A 24,083-nucleotide genomic window follows, 5' to 3' on the forward strand; every position below is an offset into this window, starting at 1 on the left:
CTCCAACCTGGAAATTGACAAGAGTCTATAATCTATTAGTCTTTCACACACACACACACACACACACACACACACACACACACACACACACACACACACACACACACACACACACACACAGGTACAGTATATAAATGTATGACCTAAAACTCTTTTAAGCCAAGAACGAAGTGATAAACGTAAAGTTTGAGTGTTAATATCACCTCAGAATTGCAATACATGAATCTGGCAAGACAGAAAATACTACAGTTCTTAACAACAAAACCTTTATGTAATGATTAAATATGTAAAACATCTGAAAAGTGGCGATAACTTTGTTTTTCAGAGCTATTTTATTACAGAATCTTTCCTATTGCCGATCCCGTCCCAAAAAATGTGAACATCGAGAACCAAAACTCAGACCAGATTCTTTTTTTAATGCTCAATTTGAACAACAAAAAAATAAAATAAAAAAACAACAAAATAAAAAAAAAAGAGAAATCAAGAATAGCAGGTCGGAACTGCCGCACTTGTTTTCTTTCTTTTTTCTTAAGACTAGAAAATACACTTAGAACTTGAAGCAGCAACAAAATGTGCATTTACCTGATTATACAATGGAACATAATCTTTGTTATAACATGAATGTTTTTTTTTTAATCACATTATAAAACTCTAAATATTTTTTTTTATTTTTTTTACCAAAAAAAAGCAACCCCATCAATGGCAAAGCAAAATGTACACCTTGTGTTGACCTGGAACAAAACAGAGAAAAGAAGATCAGGGAAGTGTTTGACTATTCTTTTCTTTCTTTTTTTTTGCTTTTTTTTTTTTAGCTTTTTTTATTGTTTAAGCCAATAACATCTGTCTTTATTTTTTTATTTTTGGGGATGCAAATAATATTCTGAATGTGTTGATTGATCGGTTGCTGTGTCCACTTTAACTGTACATACACTTTCACCTGTTATTCATTGAAAAACACCTGAATGAAAAAACAAATGACTGCTTTGATGCGTTTCAGAAGACAAAGGAAAACTGCCGTTTACAGTGGAGGAGTTATTTTACAGCGGCCTGCAGCTTTAGTGATTACCCTAAACACAGGTTGTATTTTCACCTGCACCACTCGAGGTGCATCCTTGTGTCTTTACTTTACTAACCCACAAGGTTTTTCAGCCGTTGAGAGAATGATCCACGGGTTTATGTCATTAACAGCAAAAACAGCTACGATGATGAGATCTACAGTTTGAGTGGACGAGGGGCAGAGATCAGTGACACACAAGAGGTGTCGTGATCAAACTGACGAGCGAGGCAGTTCTCACTGATGGTCGCTAAACGTCTCTTTTATTATCACATTACTTTTTTCCAAGTCTATAATCATGTCACTTCACCTTAAAAAGCATTGTTACAATACGTTGCCAGTATTCACTTTAAATGAGCGTGAAGGTACAGGGTGGCAGTTTTGAGGGACAAACCAGTCGAAACAGAAGCGATTATCCTTCGATTTCGCCGCGCGTGTGTAGACGAGTTTCTTTTGCATGAAGTCTTAAGATTCAGTCCTTGGGTGACCACGAGTTAGCCGTTGAGTCCTGTCTCGCCAGGGCGCCACATGCTCAAAATCATGAGAATAAAAAAAAAAAAAAACATGATTCCCACATTAATGTACAAACATAAACAACGGTAAAAAGCCAACCACATAGCTAGCCCCTGGCAGGTTAACACCGCACTTCCTGTCCATAAAGTGCACTCTCCATCCCGCTGTGCGGCTTGAACGTCAGAAAGAGCAAAAAAAAAAAATAAAGATGTGTGTGTGTGTGTGTTTATGTGAGAAGGGAAGCTCCGCTGCATGTATGTGTTCAGTCTTATTCCCGGAGTGGCTGTGAATTAGAGGACATGACAGTCTCAGGTGTGTGGACGGAGGAGGTGGGAGAGGGTAGAGTGGAGGGGTGTGTGTGTGTGTGTGTGTGTGCGTGTATGTGTTTGAGTGGGCTGGCGTTAATAAACATAGCCCTCGCTGTAGGGGTGCGGCGGGCAGTAGGGCCCCTCCTGTACGTAGGCCATGTTTTCGTCAAAGTGCGACAGCGGCACCGTGTCCTCCTCGTTGATCTGCCGCTCCATGTCCGTCTTCAGCACCGGCCGCTGATTGTCGGGAAACGCCATGGAGAACAAGGCCTCGGGGTCGCACACAAACTTGTAGACGTATCTCTCGCCGGCCACCTGGACGGAGACGGACAGGACGAGGTGGGGAAAAAATAAATGAGGAGGACATTTTGGTTCGGACTTTTCTAACTTTGAGAGCGCACAAACAGCGAGGCGAGGAGCCAATCACACTTAAAGCACGACTGACAAATCACCCTGGATACCAAGAATATATCATCATCTTTTTCTCAAAAATGACTATTTATAAAATACCCTTAGTCTTAGTGGATACAAACATGGCCAAGAGAAAGGAAGAAAAATATAAATGCAATCTTTTCTGACTAACTACAATCGTTCATCTGAACCTATCAGTGGGTAAAAAGGTTGAATATACATTTGTCAAAACAAGGCGACAAATCCTCTCTTTTTTAACCTAAGTTTTCAAAATATCACTCAAATCTTTTCTATCTTCCATCTCTTAATATTCATGGACTAATTTCAAAGTCAACCTACTAAAACAGCTTAAAGTCAAGTGAGATCTGAGCGTACTCTTCCTCAGACACCCTGATGAAGGTAAGATAGTTTACAACGTGAGGTGACCAAAGCATGGTGGTTTGGTCTCTTAGAGGCAGACATAATCTCAGTGGGCAGATTTCCTTCTTTTTAAGAGTTCCTTCTTTCAATAAATTTCATTTAAGTTTGCCTGATTGCTAACTAACTCTTTAGCGCCACACACTGAAGCCGCCTACACATGATAAGCGATTGGCTCTCTGCGCACCGCTAGGTAGGGCGCAGAGCGAAGCGAAGCGCAGAGAGCACAGTGCAGCGCAGGTATTTTCATCATCATGGGTGGCAAGGAAGCTATTTCCCGTTGCTAGGTAACGACAGCTGTTCAGTGTTTCCTCTATGTTGATTTTGTAGTGGCGGCCCGCCATGGCAAAATTTCTGCCGCCACGGTATCAGAAATAGGGCAGGCGCACAATGTAGTCGCGGTTGCCTTTTAAATGATCCTGCCGACATAATTGTGCCGCTCACGTTGCAATTTAACAACAAGTGGAACTATTCAGAGGTTATTGGGCCCGTCCAGTTTAACTCCACATACTGTTGTGTTGATGTAGTTTATTGTCAGTTCGTTCGCTTTCTTCCGAGTCGACTGTTAAACGAACAGCTCCACCAAAAATGTCACCGCGGTGGCTCCGTTCTAATAGAACAAAAATGAAGACTGATTGTGTGTGGTGGTGAACCAGCTTCAGGAAGTTTTGGGAGAGTATTTAGCTGTCTCTTTGTTAAGTTTAACTGTCAGTGACATTTTAAAAGTTGCAGATTCACTGACGTCAGAATGGAAGCATTGTATCATTTCCTGTTCGTATAAAAAAAAGTGTAAGTATGTTGATTTTTTTTGTGTGCACTAACTGCAAAAACAGTACACAACCAAGGCCAGAAAAATCTCTCCGATCATCCCAGAATGTCCATTACACAGAGGGGCTCTGAATAAGACATTTCTTTAACTACAAAGTGCACAGAAACAAGGATTCTTGTTTTTTGTAGTTCTTTACTTTTTGTGTTGGTTATCTATTCTATAAATCTATAGAAGATTTCTTTTACCTTTTGCATGATTCCCTTCTCGTAGTAGTAGCGCAACGATCGGCTGAGCTTGTCATAATTCATCGCTGGTCGATTCTTCTGTATCCCCCACCGACGTGCCACCTTTGCACCGCACAGATAAACAACACAAAAGCAGTCGGTAAACACGAACAGAGAAACAGGATGCCAAAATGCAGACAGCGTCAAACACAAACACGCGCGGTCGACCTGATTTCCTCGACAAACACCGTTGCGGCAGCTGAAATGTTAAAACAAACTTATTAATCCACATTACCCTAATAACGGTAATTAGAGTGTGTCCAGCCTGAGCAGACCTGACCGGGGATGTGTTCATTAGGAGCTTGTCACACACCCAGCGGAGGAGGCAGCAGATGTTACAGCACCTGTCTACCAGACCGCCCACCACCCGGCCTCGCGGTCCAAACCCACAGCCCCACAGTGCTCTCATCAGCTTCGCTTCTGCGGCTTTGACTCTTTCTCTCTCTTCCCTTTCTCGCTGTCTGCTTTTGTTCATCGTTCTCTGCTTTTCTAGGACCCTTTCACCCTAAAAAAAAAATCTGTGCTGGCATGCTACACCTGCCCGGTGAAAAGGCAGAAGCTGCTAGCTAACGTTTGTCTGCGGTGTCCCAAAGCAAGTGTGTTTGGGTTTGGTCACCTGATGGCATGAATGGGCCCCCCTGTTAGCTGCAGCTGGCCCGTGCCGCTAGACTCGGTCGGGCTGCGTGGACCGCTGCCAGGTACCCCTATATCTCCTCCGTTCTACACCCCCACCCTCCCCTGCCTGCAACCTGCATCCTCCTCCACCCTCCCACGGTGAGAAACAGTGACTGAGCCCCACTGTGTGTGATGTGGGCGCACACAGACCCAGCCTCTGTTTCCATTTCAAAAGCCCCAACCGTCAACATGGGTTATATTTTTAGGAATACATCCTGTGAAATATTTAGCAGGCGCTGGCCTTAAGGGTCGGTTGAATGTGGTTGAGTTTAAGGTAAAAACTACTATGGCAGATCCAGGCCCGACTTTACCACTTTAAGAGCAGAGAACATTATTGATTCCTCTTCTAAAGTTGACTTTCGACATTGTCTTATTTTGCCGCAATCTGTTTTTTTTTTTATTTTGCTAACATGCTGTATGCAAATTTGGCTATGACATACTGCAAATACACATTTCCATCAGGCACAAATATGAATGTAACACACTGAACTAGAGCTGCAACTTATTTTCATCAGCAATTCATCTGTTGATAATCTTACATTTAATTGATCAATATTTCAGTCTATAAAACAGTGAAAAAGGGCCATCATGACTACCCAGAGCTGAGGTCGACATCTACAGATGGCTTTTTTAATCACACCAACAGCTCAATACCTGAGGACATTCAGTTCACAGTGATTTAAAACTGAAAAAGCAGCAAATCCTGAAATTTTAGAAAGCTGCAACCAGCAAATATTTGGCATATTTCTTTGAATAAATGATGAAATTGTTGCCAATTTTCCATCGATTGATTCAACACACTAAACTGTCTGGGCAATGCAGTGAAGGACTGAAACGGTTGTTGGTCACAAACAAGATGTGTATGGTGAAAAATATTTTTTTTTAAAGAATATGATTTTTATTGATGTAGTTTTTTTGCATGTCCTTGGGTTACGTAAAAAGGTGCTTAAAATCAAATTGATTATTAATATTATAGAAATTCAATATAAAAAAAAAATAGTAATAATAATGTTTTTCTCTCACCTCCTCTGGCTCGATGAGTTTGAACTCCATGCCGCGGCCGGTCCAGGCGATGAAGTGGGAGTTGGACGGGTCGTCCAGCAGAGCCACCAGGAACTGCCAGAGCTGCAGCGAGCCTCTGCGCTGATACGACGGGCCCTCGCGGTACAGGCCCGACTCCTGCTTGATGTCACCTAAGAGGTAACCAAACACACCGTTACTGTATGGCGCTTCAACACAACTGAGCACGAAGCAGTTCTCAATTTTAAAAGCATTCAGTCCACTCTGGGGGGAGAACTCACCTTCAACCTTTTCAGGCACGACGCAGGTGTCGTCGTAGAAATGCCTCGCCACTTTGTCAAACATACAACCTGGAAAACAAGATTAGGAAAAAAAAGGAGCGTTTGATATAATATTCGGCACAAATCCAACGTGCACAATCACAACATTCACTCGTAGCATCGTCGGTACCTTCAGTCCTGTTAGCGTGAGCCAGATAGCCGTCTTGCCGTAAGTAGACAGAATGGCAGCTAGGCACTTCTGCTGAAAGCCAGGCAAGAATGGGAGAGTGGGTGTTAAAGGGCCCGAAGGCAGCATTAGGAACACTATCTCAGTTATCTGAGAGCAGTCAAAGCCTGTTCACTCAATGCACCACTGGCTCTGATTAAAGAATCTGCCCCCCAGCAATGGCTCCCAGCCACAGGCGAGCTCGCTATATCACCCTGCTAATACTCGCTCCCAGCGTCTCCACTCAGAGGAAGATTTACTACCGAATGAAAACACGCCGCTTGTGTGAAAACACAAGCTGACATGATGCAAGTTTTTTCATAATGCGAGGGGTCAATATGAAGCTTCTCTTTTAGATCAAAACTACACGGACCTGAAGGCGTCTTTTTTACCGGACATTGTGTCACTGCAGCATGTTGGCTAAAAGTCGTTTTTTTGATTTAAAGGCCCTGGAAACTTATTTTCTCAATCAGGTTCTCTGGATCTTACGTCATCAACACACTATTTTCTGACAAAATCAAGACCGCTTTTGGTTTTTTTCTATCTTTCTCAGAGCCCCTCCCACTGGTTTGGAGTGGGCGGGGCTCATTAGAAAAATATATCACATATATTCATTCAAAAACACAGCTGCATAGTGGAGTTTTTTTGAGTGTCAAAGTCATAATAAGTAATACCAAAAGATGTTTTGTTTTACTTTGATTGTTGCTTATTCAGTTCTAATTATTTATTGTATTTATCAAAGCCATGTGGAGGAGATGTGCAAACTATTGGAGTTGCCTTTCTAATATGGATCTTGACTTATTAACCATATCTGTTTCTTTTTTTGTTCCTTCGTCGACATCATGGACTTTTAACAAGAGATAACATTTTCACCTAGATTCCCTGATCTTTTGCAGAAATAAGCATGGATCTGTATTGCTTGAAAACCAAAAATATCGTCTTATTTGAAAGATTTTGTACCTAAAATCGTTTAACAGCCCGTGTCTAATCACATCATTCTCTAAAAAAGAAGCCTGTATTCACCAGTTTGCTTTACAACACTGTCCAAATTGACTCATCCATTTACTGTAAATGTCCGAACCTCCCACATCACAGACATCACGGTCCATCATGGCTCGTGATCAAAAAACAGCCAAACAGGTTACAAAGTGAATGTTCAATAAACAGACTGAGGCCCTTCATTTAGGCCCATAAACATTTCTCTGAACTTCATCAAAGTAATGGGCTTGTAGAGGAAATTGCTGCTAATGAAATTACCAGCTCCCCTCCCATCCTTTGCAACAGGCCTGCTCCAGTCAACATGCTCCACTGTGACTGCTAATAAATTCACTCTGATGCTCCATCTTGGTCATACAGGACAGTGCAGTAGTGGACACAAGACTTGGCCACTATAAACCAAAATATTCTTTCCCTCTCTCTTCATTTATAATCTTTATAATGTACTCTGGCCTTTCTAGAGTCTACTGGATGCTTGTAATGACAATAAGCTAATAATTGAACTTAATCGATAACCATTTTCATCATTGGTTCATTGTTTAAACCCATTATCAAGCAAAAAATGCCTTTTTAAATGTAAGCATTTCTATATTTGTATATCATTATGAATTACATGTCTTTTGGTTTTAGACTGTTGGTCGGACAAAACAAACTAATTGGGGGATTTTTTTTGTCCTTTCAGACAAAATAATTGATAAAAAAAAATGAAATAATAGATAAAAAAATAAAATGATTGTTAGTTGCAGCCCTAATCTTGAGACTTGAGACTTATTCTAATGGGCCACAACCTGGTAGCTACAGACAGTGAGTTTGTCAAGAAAAAAAATATGTTTTTGTTTTTTTTGTATCTAGAAGCCACATGGTCGTGAAACTCAATAAACACATCTATGGCAAAGTAAACTTGCAACCGGAGAGTGACACAAACACCAAAAATCACAGTTTCTTGGCTTTTCTTCGACAGAAACTGCAGAGCTGCTGTTAGGAAAGCAAAGGTCTGGCGTAAAAGAGACCTGGAAGAGGCCCACAGTGTTTTTCTAGAAGCCATCGCCATGGGAAGAAGCTACTTTTCTCCCTGACTGGTCACACAGACTCTCCTCCAGCTCGGCCTCTCCTGGGTCCACTCTGTCCGCCTTGTGAATGAACCCAGCAGTCGGGCGTATGTTCATTCATGTCCTGATGTAGCCTCAGGCTCCACAGAGGCCGAGGGCTGATGATTAGTTCCCTTTACTCCCTAACTAAAGGGAGCGGACAAGCGTGGGAGGGCGGATTTTGGATTGTGACCAGGCATAGCCCCCAATCCCCCCCCTCCCCTCCTCTTTTCTATTAGAGCACCACAGGAAATGGTGACCGGCACAGACACCCGGCCCAACCAGATCCCCTGCCCTAATAATGGGCAAACTCAATAAACGCCACCCCTCCTCCCATGTCTTCTCCCATTCCTGAGATGATAACGCTCTGGCAGGAAAAAAAAAAAAAAAGGCTGCTATCTCTTTATGACCCTTTCACTAACCAGAGTAGTTGAAGCACAACAGTACTATTTTATTTTATTTTTTTAATAACTCTCTTACCTGAGTCGTAGGTGAAGTCCCTCGGCTCCTGTTTGATCATCATGCCGGCGGGGTACGTGTGGGGTAGCGGCGCCCCCATCATGGCCGGGTGTTCGAACAGGGGGTCGGGATACTCCTGCTTGAAGCCCTGAGGAGGGAAGGGGATGTTGGGCTCTGACATCTGCCTGTGGTAGATGGGCCGGCTGTCCCGAGCCATGGTCGGAGGGGAGGGGAACGAGTGGCACGGCTCTGAGAGCTGGCGTCGAAATCTGAGGAGAACCACAAAGTCAAGTGGATTCATTACTAGACAGACACAAAGAGACATGGGCTTCATTTTGTATTACCTGTAACCTGTTTGCAGAAGAAATGAAGGCCAAGTCAGAACAATATAATACAGATCACATGACATTATTTAAGTTATCAGATTTAAATAAGTTAATATGTAACAAAAATAATGACAGCTGCTCAAAGGCCCACTTACTAGCTTTCATTAAAGAATGAATGAATGACTATGAGAGGTGGTTGAAAGCAGGGCTGCAACCAATTTTCTTGATTACTTGATGAATCTTTTGGTCTATAAAATGTCAGAAAGTGCTCCTTGACATCTTCAAATTGTTTATTTTTCCAAAACCTCAACATATTTACTTTCCTATCACATAAGCCGAAAATGCCCACTATTAAAAAGGTGCAACTACAGAATTTGACATGTGACTTTTATTATTAACCGATTATCATAATGGGTTAATAGTTGCTGATTATTTTTCTGTCAGTCGACTTATTGATTCAAGTTTTAGTTGAAAGCTTCATTAGCTTGGATCATTGTGTTGAATACACTGCTCGCAAAGGTCAAGAATGAAAAGTTAAAAAAAAAAAAAAAAAAAAAGAAGAGAGAACAGAGAAACTAACATATATAAAATGAATGGCTAAATATTAATCTGAAGTACCGCCCAGTCTTGTAAAATAAAATCTGGTTACAGCAAACTGGGGCTACAAACCTTACAGCCACTTCAACCTCAGCACACCACAGTTGTATATCCTATAAACTTAAAGCAACAGAAAAAAGCAGTCTAGCCATTCTAAGTTATCTAAATAAGAAAGCTCCAGTAGCTTGCTGACACTCTAAGACCGTGGTATTGCCATTAGTTTTCCAGTATATAGTTATCTTTGTCATTCAGATTTAGCCGTTAGATAACATTTGTTGCAGTTTGTTGGCTCCTCCTACTAAACATTCTCTCGACCAATGAGATTCCACTGTGACTAAAACTCTACATCATAATATATTCTGTTCTGAGCTAAAAGCCACAGATGTAAATAAGATGTAAATGTAAAAGGCTGCGGGGCTGCAGTACCTGTGGTCCATAGAGTAGGCGCTGTCAGGGAGCGGCTGCGAGGCCGGTATGTGGGCGTAGGTCCTGTCTGGTTTGGGTGTCGGGGCTGCCGTGGGTGAGGCATGATGGAGGGGGGACACAGGGGTGCTGCAGGGGGGCGTCACTGGGCTGGAGGGCTTCATTCCCGCAGGCTGCTTCTGCTCATAGGCACTGTGGCAAACAGAAGACAAAAGTCACATATGCTTCGAGCACTGCCAGTGTTTGTTGGTTTGATCCTCTCTGCAGATGTCCATACTGAATATGTGAGCTCTCATGATGATGGAGCATTTCTTAATTACAGAATTCATCATGTGCTTTGTTTTATATCTTACATGAGTTGAAATAAGTCTTTGTCCATACACTTATGCAGCAGATTCTGTTTTTGATATGCTTCAGGTGAGGGAAATATGGAAGATACTACAGATGAAAAGTAAGATATTTGAGAAATGAAAGAAAAAATAGAGAGGGAGTTTCAAAAATATATATTGTTTCTTTCATTGTTTTTGAGGCAGTTGCATCTTATTTTGTTACTTTACTTTATAATACTTAAGGGCACCATGTCAGAGACACATATCTTTGAATTAGCAAACTGTCAAACAAAAGACAAATGGTAACATAGTTCTCATATTCTCTCCATATTTTTTAAACCTCTTTTGTTTGCCACACATTTGTTCTTCCACAGTGTCCTTTTTAAATCAAATGTTAGCTCAGACGCATGCTGACTTGTTCCAATGGACATATTAAGGAACGCCACACCACCTCTTGGCATAGACTGTGGAGATTTTTATGTAAAGCGAGCTCTGCCAAATGTTGGATTTTGCATTTCTTGTCACCAGGTGAGCAAATGAATCACGCATATGATTCATCACTTGTGAAAGCATTTCTCTCTGCATACAAGGTCATTATATCAGCATGCAAGGAAAATGAATATCATGCATTACAAATCAAATCAGTTAATTTGAAGCTAAAACAAAACACTCTACGTGACTGTACGTGTCACGTGTACGTGTTTTTTTGATGAGTTTCTGGTACATCTAATATGACATTTTTAGGAAGTGTTTGCAAAGTCCTTTTGAGATAAATAAATAAAAACAACATTCATATAATGTAGAGCTGAACAATTGAAAATTGAATAGAACAACAACTGAAGTTCAATATTCAACATGCCTAAAATAAACTGATACTCGGTCAAAGTGTAAAATATAAAAAATTTCATAATTTGACCGATACTCAAATTTATTTAGTTGTTGCACAAGTTTCGCCATTTTACAATAACGTTCTTGTTGCTGATTAAGAGCACAATGTGGAACCACATAACAAATAGTGGCTGTACTTCTTTTTAATGCTGCCAATTTAAAATTGTCAAAGAGTTGTCTTTCAGAGGAATATTTAAACTGGAAGTATGTTTAGGTGCCGCGTGCGGTGCCCACCTGACGTTGTACGGGCACTTCTCTCCATACCGGAGTTTGAAGGGCCGTTCCTGACTACAGTTGGAGCTCAGCTCTGAACACGGGCTGTGCAGCTCCCTCTTGATCTTCAGCTGCAGTCCGTGGAAAGCCACTACACACCGGGAGAGAAGGAGAAAGATGGAGAAAAACTAATTCAGATACTGAATGACAATGAACCACCTCCCTATAAGAGCAACTTGTTACTGTAGGTATCAAATAATGGGGGGGTTTTGAGAGCAGGTGCAAATTATTTTTTGTAATGAAGGTGCAGAAGAGTTTTTTTTTTTTTTTCAGTGCTCAGTTTTTAAGTTTTTAAGCAGAATATTATTTTAGGCAGGGTGAATAAGCCCCTGAAAAAGCATTTAAATGCTACCACTGGACTGGCATTCACTCAATTAACTATTCATTTTAAACTTTTAGAATTAGCAGCTGTTTATGGCAGGTTGAGCCACTACCTCTATTCTCATTTACGTCACATCCTGCAAATCATTTATAAAAAACATTACTAAAAACAATCAAATGAATACATTTTGCTTCTGGTTTTAATCACCTTCTTTATGTTACTGTAGTGGATGATGTGACAGTCCATTAGACAGTATTTCACAATAAGACAAAGCTGTCCAACCCTTCTTCTGTGTACTACAGTATGGGCCACAAGCAGCAGCCGTATCGCGTATGCGTATCGTACAGATATACCAGGCCAATACCAGGCCATCACTGATTAAGAGAATTCATGATAGATAAGGCTTTTCAAAGCATCCGTCCACCAACAGATTTGACATCTCTTTGACATCACTTACACAAACAACTCACTTCAAATCTCATTTGTTTGGCTTTTTCCTGACAGGGACTCTGTTAGTGAAATATGACAATCATAAAACTGGGTGTGCGGCGCGCTGCTATAAATGCTTTATCTGCTTTCAGCTGGCTGTCAATACGTTCCAGACGACAACAAAAGGGCTCATTGATTTGAAGGGGGGGTGGGGGGTCTGTGCTCTCTACCTATGGCCCCACAGTGAGCCCGGTGCATCTGAGAGGCTGTTAAGTGCCTGATCAGTCCTGATTAACATGCCATCATCTCAAGTCATGATCAACGCTAATCCAATTGGCTGCGCTTCTGACGAAAACCCAGTTAGTCAGAATGAAGTCAGGCTCGGGTTGCCCCGCCAATCGCTGTCTCACCGCGACTGCACACGAAGCAGCGGTGAGGCCGCCCCACAGCATCCCATGGTTGAGGGGAATGATTTTTTACCTACGTTTCAGGCTGCGAGACGGCTCGAGTTAAAAACAACACGACCTGAAATTATGAATGGGAAAAGGAAATCCATCAACTCCTGGTTCAACCAAAGTATAGACATCTAGACATTTGATGACCCAAAAGACTCAAATCTGTGGTTTGGGAGTATTTCTCTTTTAAATACACCTAGAGTCCGGACGGTCTCTACGGCTGCAAGGAGATGAGGGAGGAGGATGTTTTGGGGAGTTTTTCCTTTGCTGACTGACAGCTGCCGTACGAGCAGGGGTCGATCTGCCAACACCCCCATCTGACGCACAGCCGAGCCCCTGGGGGACGGGCCACACGGGCCCGGCATGACAAAGCCCCGGGGTTGTTCGCAGGCCTCGCTGGGGGCCTGACCTTTCCGGGTCATCGATCGCAGGTCAAAGAGACACTTCCTGAGGGGAGACCTTTTGACGACGCTGGCATGGCAGAGTCTCGTTAACGGCTTGCAGAGTCAAAACAATATCTTAGTTTTGAATGTCGAGATCACAATCAGTGTCACTGTATTCACCTACTACAATAAACATCCATTTGTTTCGTTTTCTGAGTTCAGGACAACTCCCCCCTGGCTTCTGGCTTGCAGATCACCTCATGCTAGACTACATTTCTTTTCTCCGTTCAACACTGAATCCACATCACTTTATTCAATTTACACGTGTCCATAGAAATGCTGTGTTCAACTCTATGCGTCACATCAGCTATTAACAATAGCTCCGCGTGTGCTGCAGCGCAGGGCCTTAAATTAGAAATGGAAATGTCACTATAGATTTTGTCAGTGGGGTGCCAAGGTACACAAATCAATAGATGAGGGCATTGCCTCTGACTAAAACAGAGACTTCCTTTTTAGTCCAGAATGTCATGCCTATCACTGCTTGATTGCTCTCATTATCTACATATTGATTAACCGAGAAGGTAGGGTGTTTAAAAGTAGAGGCAGTTAAAACAATTACTGGGTCTATTTTGAATGCAAATGTTTTTTTTGCTTTTGTTTTTTTTCTGTGCCATTAAATCAAATATTCTGCAATTTCCTTTGGTCTTTGGAGTAAAGATTTAATAGAAATCTGAAAAAACAATTCTTTGTTTTAGCTTTGTCATACATGTAAGGAAAGATTTAAGGTCCACGATTTGTTTAATCTTCTACCATTTGCTTACAAAACTTAGTTCTGATAATTTTATTTTAACTGCCATTTTTCTGGCAATCCTTTTGGTACATTATCAAAGAACTCTTGGCCTCAAACGTTGTGTATTCTCAGGTACAAATGGTGTGTTTTGGCAGAACCAGAGTCTATGTTTGCCAGATATTTCTCCAGTCCATTCATAAAAAAAATACAGGTCTTTTGGCAACAGCGAAAAAAAACTTCCATTCCATTTTCACCTACTGTAGGTGCTCGCCTTTGCTGTTAAATGACGGAGGCTCAGATCTGCTGGTAACGTGTGGCCTCATTTTACACCTCCTCTACTCCTTCGTTCCCTGCTAAGTTATGCTAATGGTAAGCATCTGTGTTGGAGTTTGAGACAAAGAAAATTTTCCTTCTCCTCCTTCAGCCTGAGGACACTTTCGCTTCGAGGCCGCTCACATGCTGCTTCTGTGCTGCACGGATGGAGAGTGCGAAGTCGACATTGAGACAAACTGCCATAGCTTCTCGAGAGGTGATAAAACCGAGGCCATGACAATATACAATAACGCTCAGGGAAAGGAATTTCCAACCTGCCTCTCTTATACAATCTTTGAAGCTACAGAATTCCTCGACGCTTTCTCCCTCTCTCCTTCAATTTTTTTTCTTCCCGTTTCCACCTTTTACTCTCATTCTAGTCAACTGAACAGTGTATCAAAAATGTAAAAATACTGTTGCTTTACTATTTCTTTTAATTTCAATGAAGCAGACGTGAAACTACCAGTGTAAAAATCTATTTACGTCAAAATAAAAAGCAGCTCATTCAAAATGGAGTACGTAAACAAATATAGTACAAATAGACAAGCGAGAATTAGGGCAAACATTCGGATTCAGTTTCCTAAAAATAAGATTTGGCAATTCATTAAACTCAGAAGTTTTTACTATGAAAACATAATATGGTTGGCACACTAGTTGTTTCTTTTGCTAATGCTACCAATTAGCTAGCTGAGATAGAAAACTAGCTGGCAAACAATCAGGCTAACAACACAACTGGAAAAATTACTTTCTGGCTAATGCTAACTATGCTACTATCACAGACATTTTTCAGCATTTACAATTAACACTAGTCTTTCATTGCCAGACGAGTTAACATTCTGGAATAGGGGCAAATTGCATGCTAGTTTGCGTCCGTTTCCTGTTAGTTTCGGTCTTTTCGTGAGATTTGTTGACAATAAGGAGAATATAGTATATTGCCAGGCTTATCCTGTACACATCACAGCTGCTTTGTCGCAGTAATGAGGTTCCCTACAGGTAATTACTTCCAAACGTACTTGCTGTCTCTCCTTAATCTTACGCCTTCTAGCTATATCTCTTTCCATCTTCGTCTCTGTCTCTACATCACCGTCCGCCACTCCATCTCTCAGCTCGGTGAAACCCATATGGGAGAGCTGCCGGCTGGGATGCCTGCTCGAGCGCCCAACCACGGTGCCCTCACCCTCCCGCCATCTGTTAGTGCCTCTCCAGTCTGCTGCCGGTTTGCCAACAGGACAATTCAGATGGTCAGCAGTCTCCTGCCACCGTGGCCACCCACCCTGGCTACCTCTGAAGGACAACGGGACAGTCTCGGTGACCTCTGGTTCTCTCTACTGTACACCACGCCGATCCTCCATCTTGGATTTTAGGGTAAGCTTATTCACACCCAAAGGTCAGGTTTCGTAGTTTACAGTTGTGGTTAAAATACAAAATCAAGCCAGATGAATGGAAAGGATTTGAGAGGGCCAAATATTCCAAGGGCATAAAGGAGGATGAGGATTAATGGTTTCATTCTATGGAGCAAAAATAGCTCTAAATAAATCAATTCATTAAGAATATTCAACAAAATCAACAACAAAAGCTGCAAAATCTGGGTAAGACCTTTTAAGGCGTGCATAAAGATTGTATCACAGGGGCAAGACTTTGCAAGTGTTTAAAACGACAATACTGTTCACACCAGTCTGAGAATTGTTGTTAAAAAGAGAGAGAGAAAGCATAGAACCCCCCCCCCCCTCTCTGGTTTTTAATCTACTCTAGGCAACAAACAGGAACCTGCTGAGGCTCTTGGGCTGTGGTCTGGCTCACAAGGGGTTGAAAGGTCTGTGATCTAGCTTAATGTCAGACCCATTGCTGCTTAATCAAATGTTTTCAAAATCTTACAATCTACCGTAAAACTAAGAGGTCGGCGATGTAAATACCTTATGTTTCTCTTTGTTCTAGTTCCTCAGTTCTGCATTTCGTCCAACTTTGTTTCCAGGTTAAAGAGTGTTGAGGACATAGGGAAGACTTGTTTTGTGTCTTTTCTCACAGTTTCATGGGCATTTTGGCTCATCTGAAAGACATGTGCTCGCTCCGGGTCCCACTGAGCTCCACTCACTCCATTTCTGTCCCCACCTTGGCACTACTTCCTCTAAAAGTGGGGCGTGCCAAGTCACCAGTCACCGTGTGCAACCACCAAGCACAACCAGGTAAAGAACGACTAACTACCTCATCCTTTATCACTGCGAGTGTAAAATATGCTCAAGTCTGGCCATATACCATTTTTTTTATTATCAAACTCTTAGGGAGCGTTCTTAGAAACTGTATTTGTTATCTTTCAGGAAAAAAAATAGAGAAATGAGGAAATAAAAGTATGCTTGTTTTCATGCAGTATACCAGGAGGCCAAACAAGCCTTCAACTGAAAAGGATGCATGTTGTATTTACTAATATTAAACTGCCGGATTTAGAAAATCTAACCACACTGGATGGTTTGCACAAAAAGCACTTTGAGGAAAGGTCATGTAGCAGCACGATTTTATTCTAAAAAAAAAATTCAAAACAGCCATCAATTGACAGCGGTTTGTCCTACCTGGAGTTAAAAATATCACTTCAACCCCCTTAAAAAAATCTACCACAATATTCTGATGTTTATGCAAATAAATAATAAGTGCAATAATATCTCAGCCGTGGTGAGAGGTACATGGGCAACAGAGGTAACGGAGAGACAGAGATATATATATATATACATATAAATATATATATATATATATATATATATATAGAGAGAGAGAGAGAGAGAGAGAGAGAGAGAGAGGGAGACACCCCACCCCCACCCATGCACCTGTCTGCAGACCTGCAAGACTGCTGCAGCTCTCCAGAAAGCACTTGTGCGAGCAAAGGTGAGGGTACCGAGAGACACAGAAAAACACATGCCCTCTCCCCGAGTACAAACACACCAGTCGAGTGAAAAGGAAAAAAAAAAAAAATAAATAAAAACACTACAGATGTTCACGCGCATAAACACAAGCACTAACGCATGCACACAAACACACACAGAGACACAGAGAAAAAGCGACATGGTCTCTTACTCACAGTTTTCAGTCTGGAAGTCTGGAACGAACTGCTCGTCATTGTCGGGAACTTGAGCTAAAGACACGAGCAGAGAAGAAGAAAGGGAATGATTGTTTCTGATGTTGATGGACAACGCAGCATTGATCACAGCTCTGTACAGCCCAATACCCTCCTCCTGGGATAGTAGGTTGGCTTATCCCAGTATTGTTTGCCTTTGCTGTCGGTTAAAGAACACAGCTGCGGAAAATATGTTCTACAGGAAATCAGGGCAAGGAGTACTTTTTTTTTTTTTCGTGGCGCCCATGTTTTCTTTATTAAAAAAAAAAGAAAAAAGTACAATAAGGTTTTATATGCCTCAACAGCCTCTGGTTCGTCACAGAAGAATCTTTATCTTATGAAGTAATTTGTGTCTATTATTAAATCCAAGAAGTCTTATTTTTGTCAAAGTGAAAAATACAATTATGATGCTTTTTCCTTTCAGAAAAAAAAAAATCTCTTTAACAAAAAAAAAATCATGAATCAAATGAGATTTTACCAGCCAAAACCATCGCCCCACAAAGTCCGTTCAGTAGTAATACTGGTGCTCTCGTATCGTGTTACACAACCTTCATCCGCAGAGGGAGATTGTCCAGTTGTAGTTGTTATAATTGACTTTTTTTTCTGAACACTTTTAGGGCTTCTCGTCAATGCTGGCTTAACGTTGTATTATATTAAATCTCAAAGAATCTTTCTTTATTCTATTGCAACAATCTGCCTTAATGGACACTAGCAATCTAAATTTTTTGTTTAAAACAGGTTGATTTTTATTGAAAATTAGACACCAGATTCTGTATTTAACTCTTATTTTTTAATAGAATTAGACTTCTATGGCTTGATATTAGAAAACAATGACCTGTGAGCAACCAGGAAATGCACCAAAATCACAGATCTGACAATATCAACGTACAAAATAACCTTGAAACGTTATGTTCATGATTTACGAAAGAAGTTGTACAATGAACCGTATTTTCCAACAAACTCCAGACCGCGAGGGATTTCACATTTTGCTTTTGTCGACCATCTACTTCCTAAATCCACTTCCTGAGGTCGCCTTGTCCATTGACTGCTCCGCAGCCTTGGCTTGCCAGCAGCCAAACACCCATTGTTAACAGTATCTAATTGGCTTCTTCCCTACTGGTGAATCCACCTGTACCTACCGAGTTAGGTCTGTTCCAGACCTTCCAACGCTTCACCTGCGCTTCAAACGCCCCTGCACTCAGGCTAATGCTAAAATAATGAAGCCTGCTCCGCTCAGGCTCCAATTAAGCATGCACATATTTATGTCACACATATTTACACTCAGTGACAGTTCTCCATGTCCCTCAAGTTCGTCCCTCTCTCTGGCGAAAGGCAAAAGGAGATTTAAATGTGTCATTAGCACGTCTATTTATACACACAATGAGGTGGATCCTCATTATCACAGGTTCAGTAGCATGTTTCGACATGTCGAAAGATCTTGAAAAAAAATCCCTGATTTTCCCTTTTTGTCACTCTTGATATGATTAGGGATGGGTTTTTGTCTTGCCAGAGGTGTGAATTAAAGAGAGAGTAAACAATCAACAGATCTAGAGGAGAAATTGCTCCATATTTTTCCAACAATGTCAAGCGGGTAAAGCTATCAACAGTCTATTGTATGCAATTCTTTTAAATACAATTCGCATTTTAGCCTGGTTAAATTTGGAAAACAACTCTGTTGTTTTACTCCACTTTGTTGCATGCTTTCTTAAAGGGCCATGACGTGAACATTTGAATAATATATTAACCGAAAAACCAGATATAAAGACCTATGAAAGACCTTACATTATAAATCATGCTCATACATCTAAAAGCCTCAATGCTTTGACTTTTAATCTTTTTTTTTATCCCTTTTCTCTTCAGTTTGCAAAACCACAACATCCAAATCTGCCAAACACAAAAATTAAAAATACGGAAAACAAGGGTGGAACCCAGAAAACAGCTCCCGTTTCATGATTACAACACAAACAAACTTCACAGAACTTAACTTGGAAAGGGACAAAGAGAGGCGAGATGAGACACAAAAGACAAAAAAAATAAAAAATAGAAGAAGGCAGCAGTGTTCCTGTGTCCAAAAAGGAAGAACAGGATGGATGAGTCACCGGCCTAAGTCTGTGAATGAGCCAGCTGATCTCTGCAACAAACTCCTGGAGAGAAGGGCAGAGCTGGAAATCTGCCGCCATTCACAAAACAGAACAAAAAAGAGAGGGAAAAGTACAGAAGGGAGGATAAAAACGAGAGAAGATGTAAACATGAGGCCTGAGCAAGAGAGAATATCGGAGGCGTTCCATAAACCTCACGCAGCTGTGTGTGCGAGGTTGAGTTTCAAACAAATCTAACATTTTGCCTGCGCTGATTTCAAAGACAAATTATGCTGTCAGCACCAGAGACATCATTGAGTAATCAAAAGCAACAAAAACAAAGTAGAGAAATTTCTAAAGAATGAGACTTTTTTTTTTTTCTCCTGGCAAGAAAAGAGAAGTGAAAAAAAAAAAAAAAAACTTGGGTGGAGGTGGAGGGAAGAAGTGGTTTGTGGGGGTCAAACATACGGCTGTCAGCTGACGAACACCCTTAACCTCTCGGTCTTTGAGTCGGAAATTCAGTCCGTCTCTCGTAATTCCTCCTCTTGTTCCAATTACCTGAACTAATAAATCTTAGAAATGGGAAGGTATTCCTTTTCATCTTAATGGACAGGAAGCCATTCATTAAATCTACAATCTTGAAGCGTCCATCATCACATTGATCCATGACAGGCAGAACTGTAATCTTTAACAGTAATACCTCTTATCAGCCGCCGCCCTCTCTTTTCTCACTTTGGATACTGAAATATTAAAATCGTGTCTTATTCTTTTTACACGCCCTGCGGTGTGCGCGGTGGCGCCTCATAATCTAACTGCTGCTCAGATTCGGCTCAACTACTCCAATATCTGTTTCAAAGCATACTTTCCATTTTTTAAAAGCTTTGGATTGCACTGCGAGCATTTTGAAATGTGTTAAAGAATAGATGGAGCCTATAAATGATTGAGAGTCTTATTCACCTGTGTGAAGGTGCAAGCTAAAATTTCTCTAGACACCTTTCTAGGGGATGTATTACGACTCAATCTTTATTTAAAAAAAAAAGTATTGAAGATGATTCAATTATACTGTTCACTTAAGGGTTCTACTTTACAACTAGAATTATGGCTTTACAACCTGAGCACTGACTATGTGTTGAAACAGATAGTGGCCTTTTAGAGGTTGGCATTTTATTGCTGCAATGCTATGGCAGAAAAACAAAAATTACTAATTCTAAATGACTAATATAAACAAAGGCTCATATTTGTGCCTTTTTACAGTAGATGTCGATCTAATCTCATCATTTCTAATTATCCAAATTTCAATTAAAGGACTAAAAAATAAGCCGAAACATTAATTTTACACATTAAAACAGATTTTTCAAACGCAACTTAAAAAGTATTTTTAACATTTAGTATTTAATAGTTAGATCATTTGATTCTTATAACACTGTATGTTCACAGCAGTACAGTGTAATAAAAGAAACATTCATTCTTGTGTTACTACTGTTACAAATTATCTAAAAATAAAACAAACATAATTTTTACACCAGTGCTTTGGATTGCAGAGGAAATTCTGGAAATTTGTTTAACTTTTCAGATTTTTATACATGAAAAAACTAGTTTACATCACCCTTTACAAGCAATTATGTGTTTTCACACTATACAACTTCACAATCCGTCTGAATTTCAAATCAAAAACTACTTCCAATAACGCTGAAAATGTTCTACTTTTCACCGTAAAATTGCACTCTTACTGACATAAACTTTCAGATTACATGCAATATTCAAAGCGAGTTGCATCTTAGTGAGATGCAAATACAAAAGTCAGGCAAAGAAGAGTGGAACATGCACATGCACATCAAAGCAATTCAAAGTTAAAATAAGATGAACAATATTCACCACTAACCAAAACTTCGGTGCTGCAGACACGGTGGAAAGAGGACACTCGCACTTAAATCCTGAAGCATCACGTCTCAGTTAGACCACAATGAGCAAGTCTTGCCATTAGAGAAAAAAATATATAAAAAAAAGCAAAGAAATGGATAAATATATATTTTTTTTATATCAATCGTCGCTTTGAGAGACTGATTCTGGTGTTTAAAAAAGTCTGCGATTATAAGAAAAATTATAGATCCATTCTTTTTTTTTTGCCACCAAGAAATGAAATTGAAGAAGACAAGGTGATGGTACAGCTGGAGAAGATAGAGAGGTGTGCTGAGAGGAAGCAACGAGAGAGAGGGAGAGAGAGAGAGAGAGAGGACAAGAGAGAGAGAGAAGGGGGAGACAGAGCAGATGAGAGAGAGAGAGAGAGAGAGCTGGTTACAGCAGAGCTCTGGTGGAGGTGGTGGCGGCTGCTGGCGTGCAGCGTGTTAGCTCCTGCCAAAAGCAGAAGAGACAGTGAGCGTCGGAGAGCCTTCTCCTGGTAATTTGTGATGACACTCTCTGGGTAGAGCCTCCTCTGTCTCCCTCAAGACCCCTCGCTCACAGTCTCTAATGTATGCATGACACACAAGGTGCCTCTTCCACACAGGCTTTTAATTGGACTGCGACGCTAGGCTTGTAACTCCAGGCAGCTTTTTTTCTCCCCCCCCCCCTCACAACCTATTCATTTTTTACCCATCTCTCCTCCTTTCTTTGCCTGAGATTTAAAACACTCACCTTCTGCCAGCCAAGTCTCCTGCAGCTGACTGAGGTCCTGGAAGAGCTCTGAAAGGGGGAACCGAAACAGAGAACAGGGCTTGAATGGCGGTTAAAAAAACACAGTCAAAGCTCCCGGAGGAGCATCAGAAACAAATGACTTCATTACGGCGGGCTGATATGCCGTTAGAGCCATTGGAGCTCAGTGGGCACGTGTGCAGCTAATAACAAGTCAATTTGTGTCTCTGACCACTGACAGAGGCTTGTGAGAATCATCACAGGCCACTGTGTTGTAATTGAGATTCTGTAGTTAGCAGCGCAGGTGGCCACAAACCAATTGAATTTTGCTAAATGTTTAGGAGCCGTGAAATTAACTTCTGCCTCTGCCCTCTGCCTACCTTCAGTGTCCAGAGCCAGGTCGGACTTAATGAATTTTCTCTTTCTGTCATTTGCTGGCCTCTCGCAGCTCGTTGTCTTTTCTTGCGGCTTCTGCACAAAAAAAAAAAAAGAAGAAGACACAAATCAATTCATTGTTTTCCTCATTGGAGCAGTGATTGTTTTTGGATGCAGCACACAAAAGAGCTCAATGAGCCACTCATTGATACCTCACACACTTCTAAAGCCATGCAAAGGGACCTCATCAGGCATAATTAACAAGTTGTAAGATGGAGCATGACCAATAACAATATTATTGTATAGTAGTGGGCACCTTGTTTAGCTGTTTAGCTTTGATTATTAGATGAAACCTAAATGGTCCCTGAGGGAGGAATGAGTCTTGGCAGCAGCAGGAAGGAAGACGGATGAGATCAGAACAAATAGAAAAGAATTAGAGAGAAGATTTGACGTTTAGAACAAGCTGAGAAATTGGAGATGATGTGAAAGATCTGCATCTGCTATTTGATTTGCTTCAAAGTTTGTTTTGGTCAATGATAACTCACTTTGGAGTTACAATAAGGCACTTGCTGGTCGTGAAATCTATCCATTCTGCACCGCTGTGGCTTTAATTGACGAGCGATCTGCAAAGTCCCCAGAGTGTCCTGTCCGGTCACCCTTCAAATAGCGACATTGATAGAAAGCAGAAAGAAAGAGGAGATAAATGGATGTTTCATTCATTAAGGCACAGCTCAGTTTAGAAACCAATTGCTACTGTTTTAAGACGGAAATGACTGACAACACCTCCGGCGATGCTGTAAAAAGTTGACAATCTGCAAAAATTCCGTGCGTAAACGAGGAGCGAGTGAGCTGCATGGCGCAGCAAAAATCTTTTACACGATAAAAATAAACTTATGAAGCCGAGGTAGTGTGGGAAAAACTCACACGCACTTACCAAGTGACCTCGCTTTCATCCGCGCGCAGATTGCCACGGAGCGGCTGCAGGATCTCCACAGTCCCGGCTGCTGCCTGCGCTTCTCCCCGCTCTCTGTGTTGCTTTCTAGCGGCTTGGCATCGCCTCCCGGGGCCTCCCACGGAAACAAGCCGCACTCCGCTTCCTATTGGTTGTCAATGTCTTTCACTGGATCAGATTGCTGGCAGTCAATGATCACGCACGGCTGCAGGCGGTGATCACCGGAGAAGTCAATGGTAACATTAATGCGTCAAGCGTTTTTAAATATCAAAAAGAAGTTTGGACTTTGGAGTTATTTTTAATAGCAGAAAATATGTACCGAACTTCAGCATAGTTTTTCATGATTTTGCAGTGCACACGTGAAAACTGCACCTGCACACCCCCTCCCCTCACACACACACACACACACACACACACACACACACACACACACACACACACACACACACACACACACACACACACACACACACACACGGTCCTGTCTTTACCCTCGCACACACTGTGTATACACACAAACATACACACTCCTCTCCCGGTCAAGTTTGTGTCCATGGTAACTGTGTTTTGAAGAGTCTCCAGAGGGACTTGCTTGAAGCGCCAGCTCTTCCCTCTCCTGTAAGGGATACATTGTTGGGAGTACCGGGGACCGCAGAAGGCACTGACCTGGAAAGAAAGCACAGGTCACCGGGCAAAACTGAGGACAGCTTCCAAAAAACCCCCCCCAAAAACCTGCTTCCTAACACACACACACATGGCCGATAAATAAATTGTCGTAACCTAAGCTAGTGTACTGGGGGAAGTTTTAATAATGCTGTTTTTATGTTTAGTGTTTTACATTTAACACTGTACAACGGTTGTTAAGTTGTTAGCCAGGGAATTGTTGATTCATGAAATTTAAACTACATTACAAACTATAATCTTGACTGGCAAAGTG

The 24,083-nt window shown here is 41.4% G+C and overlaps 1 protein-coding gene across 11 annotated transcripts; it reads right to left on the reverse strand.

Annotated features, from left to right (window-relative positions):
* Positions 1 to 296: 296 nt before the first annotated feature.
* On the reverse strand, positions 297 to 23,324 carry etv1 (ETS variant transcription factor 1). 11 transcript variants are annotated; one of them, XM_039807207.1, is made up of 15 exons: positions 23,129 to 23,318; positions 22,740 to 22,851; positions 22,511 to 22,575; positions 22,200 to 22,290; positions 21,823 to 21,870; positions 21,071 to 21,083; positions 17,075 to 17,128; positions 11,278 to 11,407; positions 9,830 to 10,018; positions 8,502 to 8,749; positions 5,902 to 5,973; positions 5,733 to 5,801; positions 5,455 to 5,624; positions 3,718 to 3,819; positions 298 to 2,190 (listed from the first exon to the last, which is right to left on the reverse strand). In XM_039807207.1, exons 4-15 carry the CDS (start codon positions 22,248 to 22,250, stop codon positions 1,969 to 1,971), a joined length of 1,368 nt encoding a protein of 455 aa, XP_039663141.1. In that variant the 5' UTR covers positions 22,251 to 22,290; positions 22,511 to 22,575; positions 22,740 to 22,851; positions 23,129 to 23,318; the 3' UTR covers positions 298 to 1,968. The 11 variants fall into 11 exon arrangements, with proteins under 11 accessions (XP_039663139.1, XP_039663147.1, XP_039663148.1 ...); XM_039807205.1 differs by lacking the exon at positions 21,071 to 21,083 and having other exon boundaries at positions 297 to 2,190; positions 11,308 to 11,407; positions 22,511 to 22,558; positions 23,129 to 23,324; XM_039807213.1 differs by lacking the exon at positions 21,071 to 21,083 and having other exon boundaries at positions 297 to 2,190; positions 22,511 to 22,558; positions 23,129 to 23,291.
* Positions 23,325 to 24,083: the final 759 nt, after the last annotated feature.

Source organism: Perca fluviatilis, chromosome 7, assembly GCF_010015445.1.
Source record: "Perca fluviatilis chromosome 7, GENO_Pfluv_1.0, whole genome shotgun sequence".
In the NCBI taxonomy this organism is placed as follows: Eukaryota; Metazoa; Chordata; class Actinopteri; order Perciformes; family Percidae; genus Perca; species Perca fluviatilis.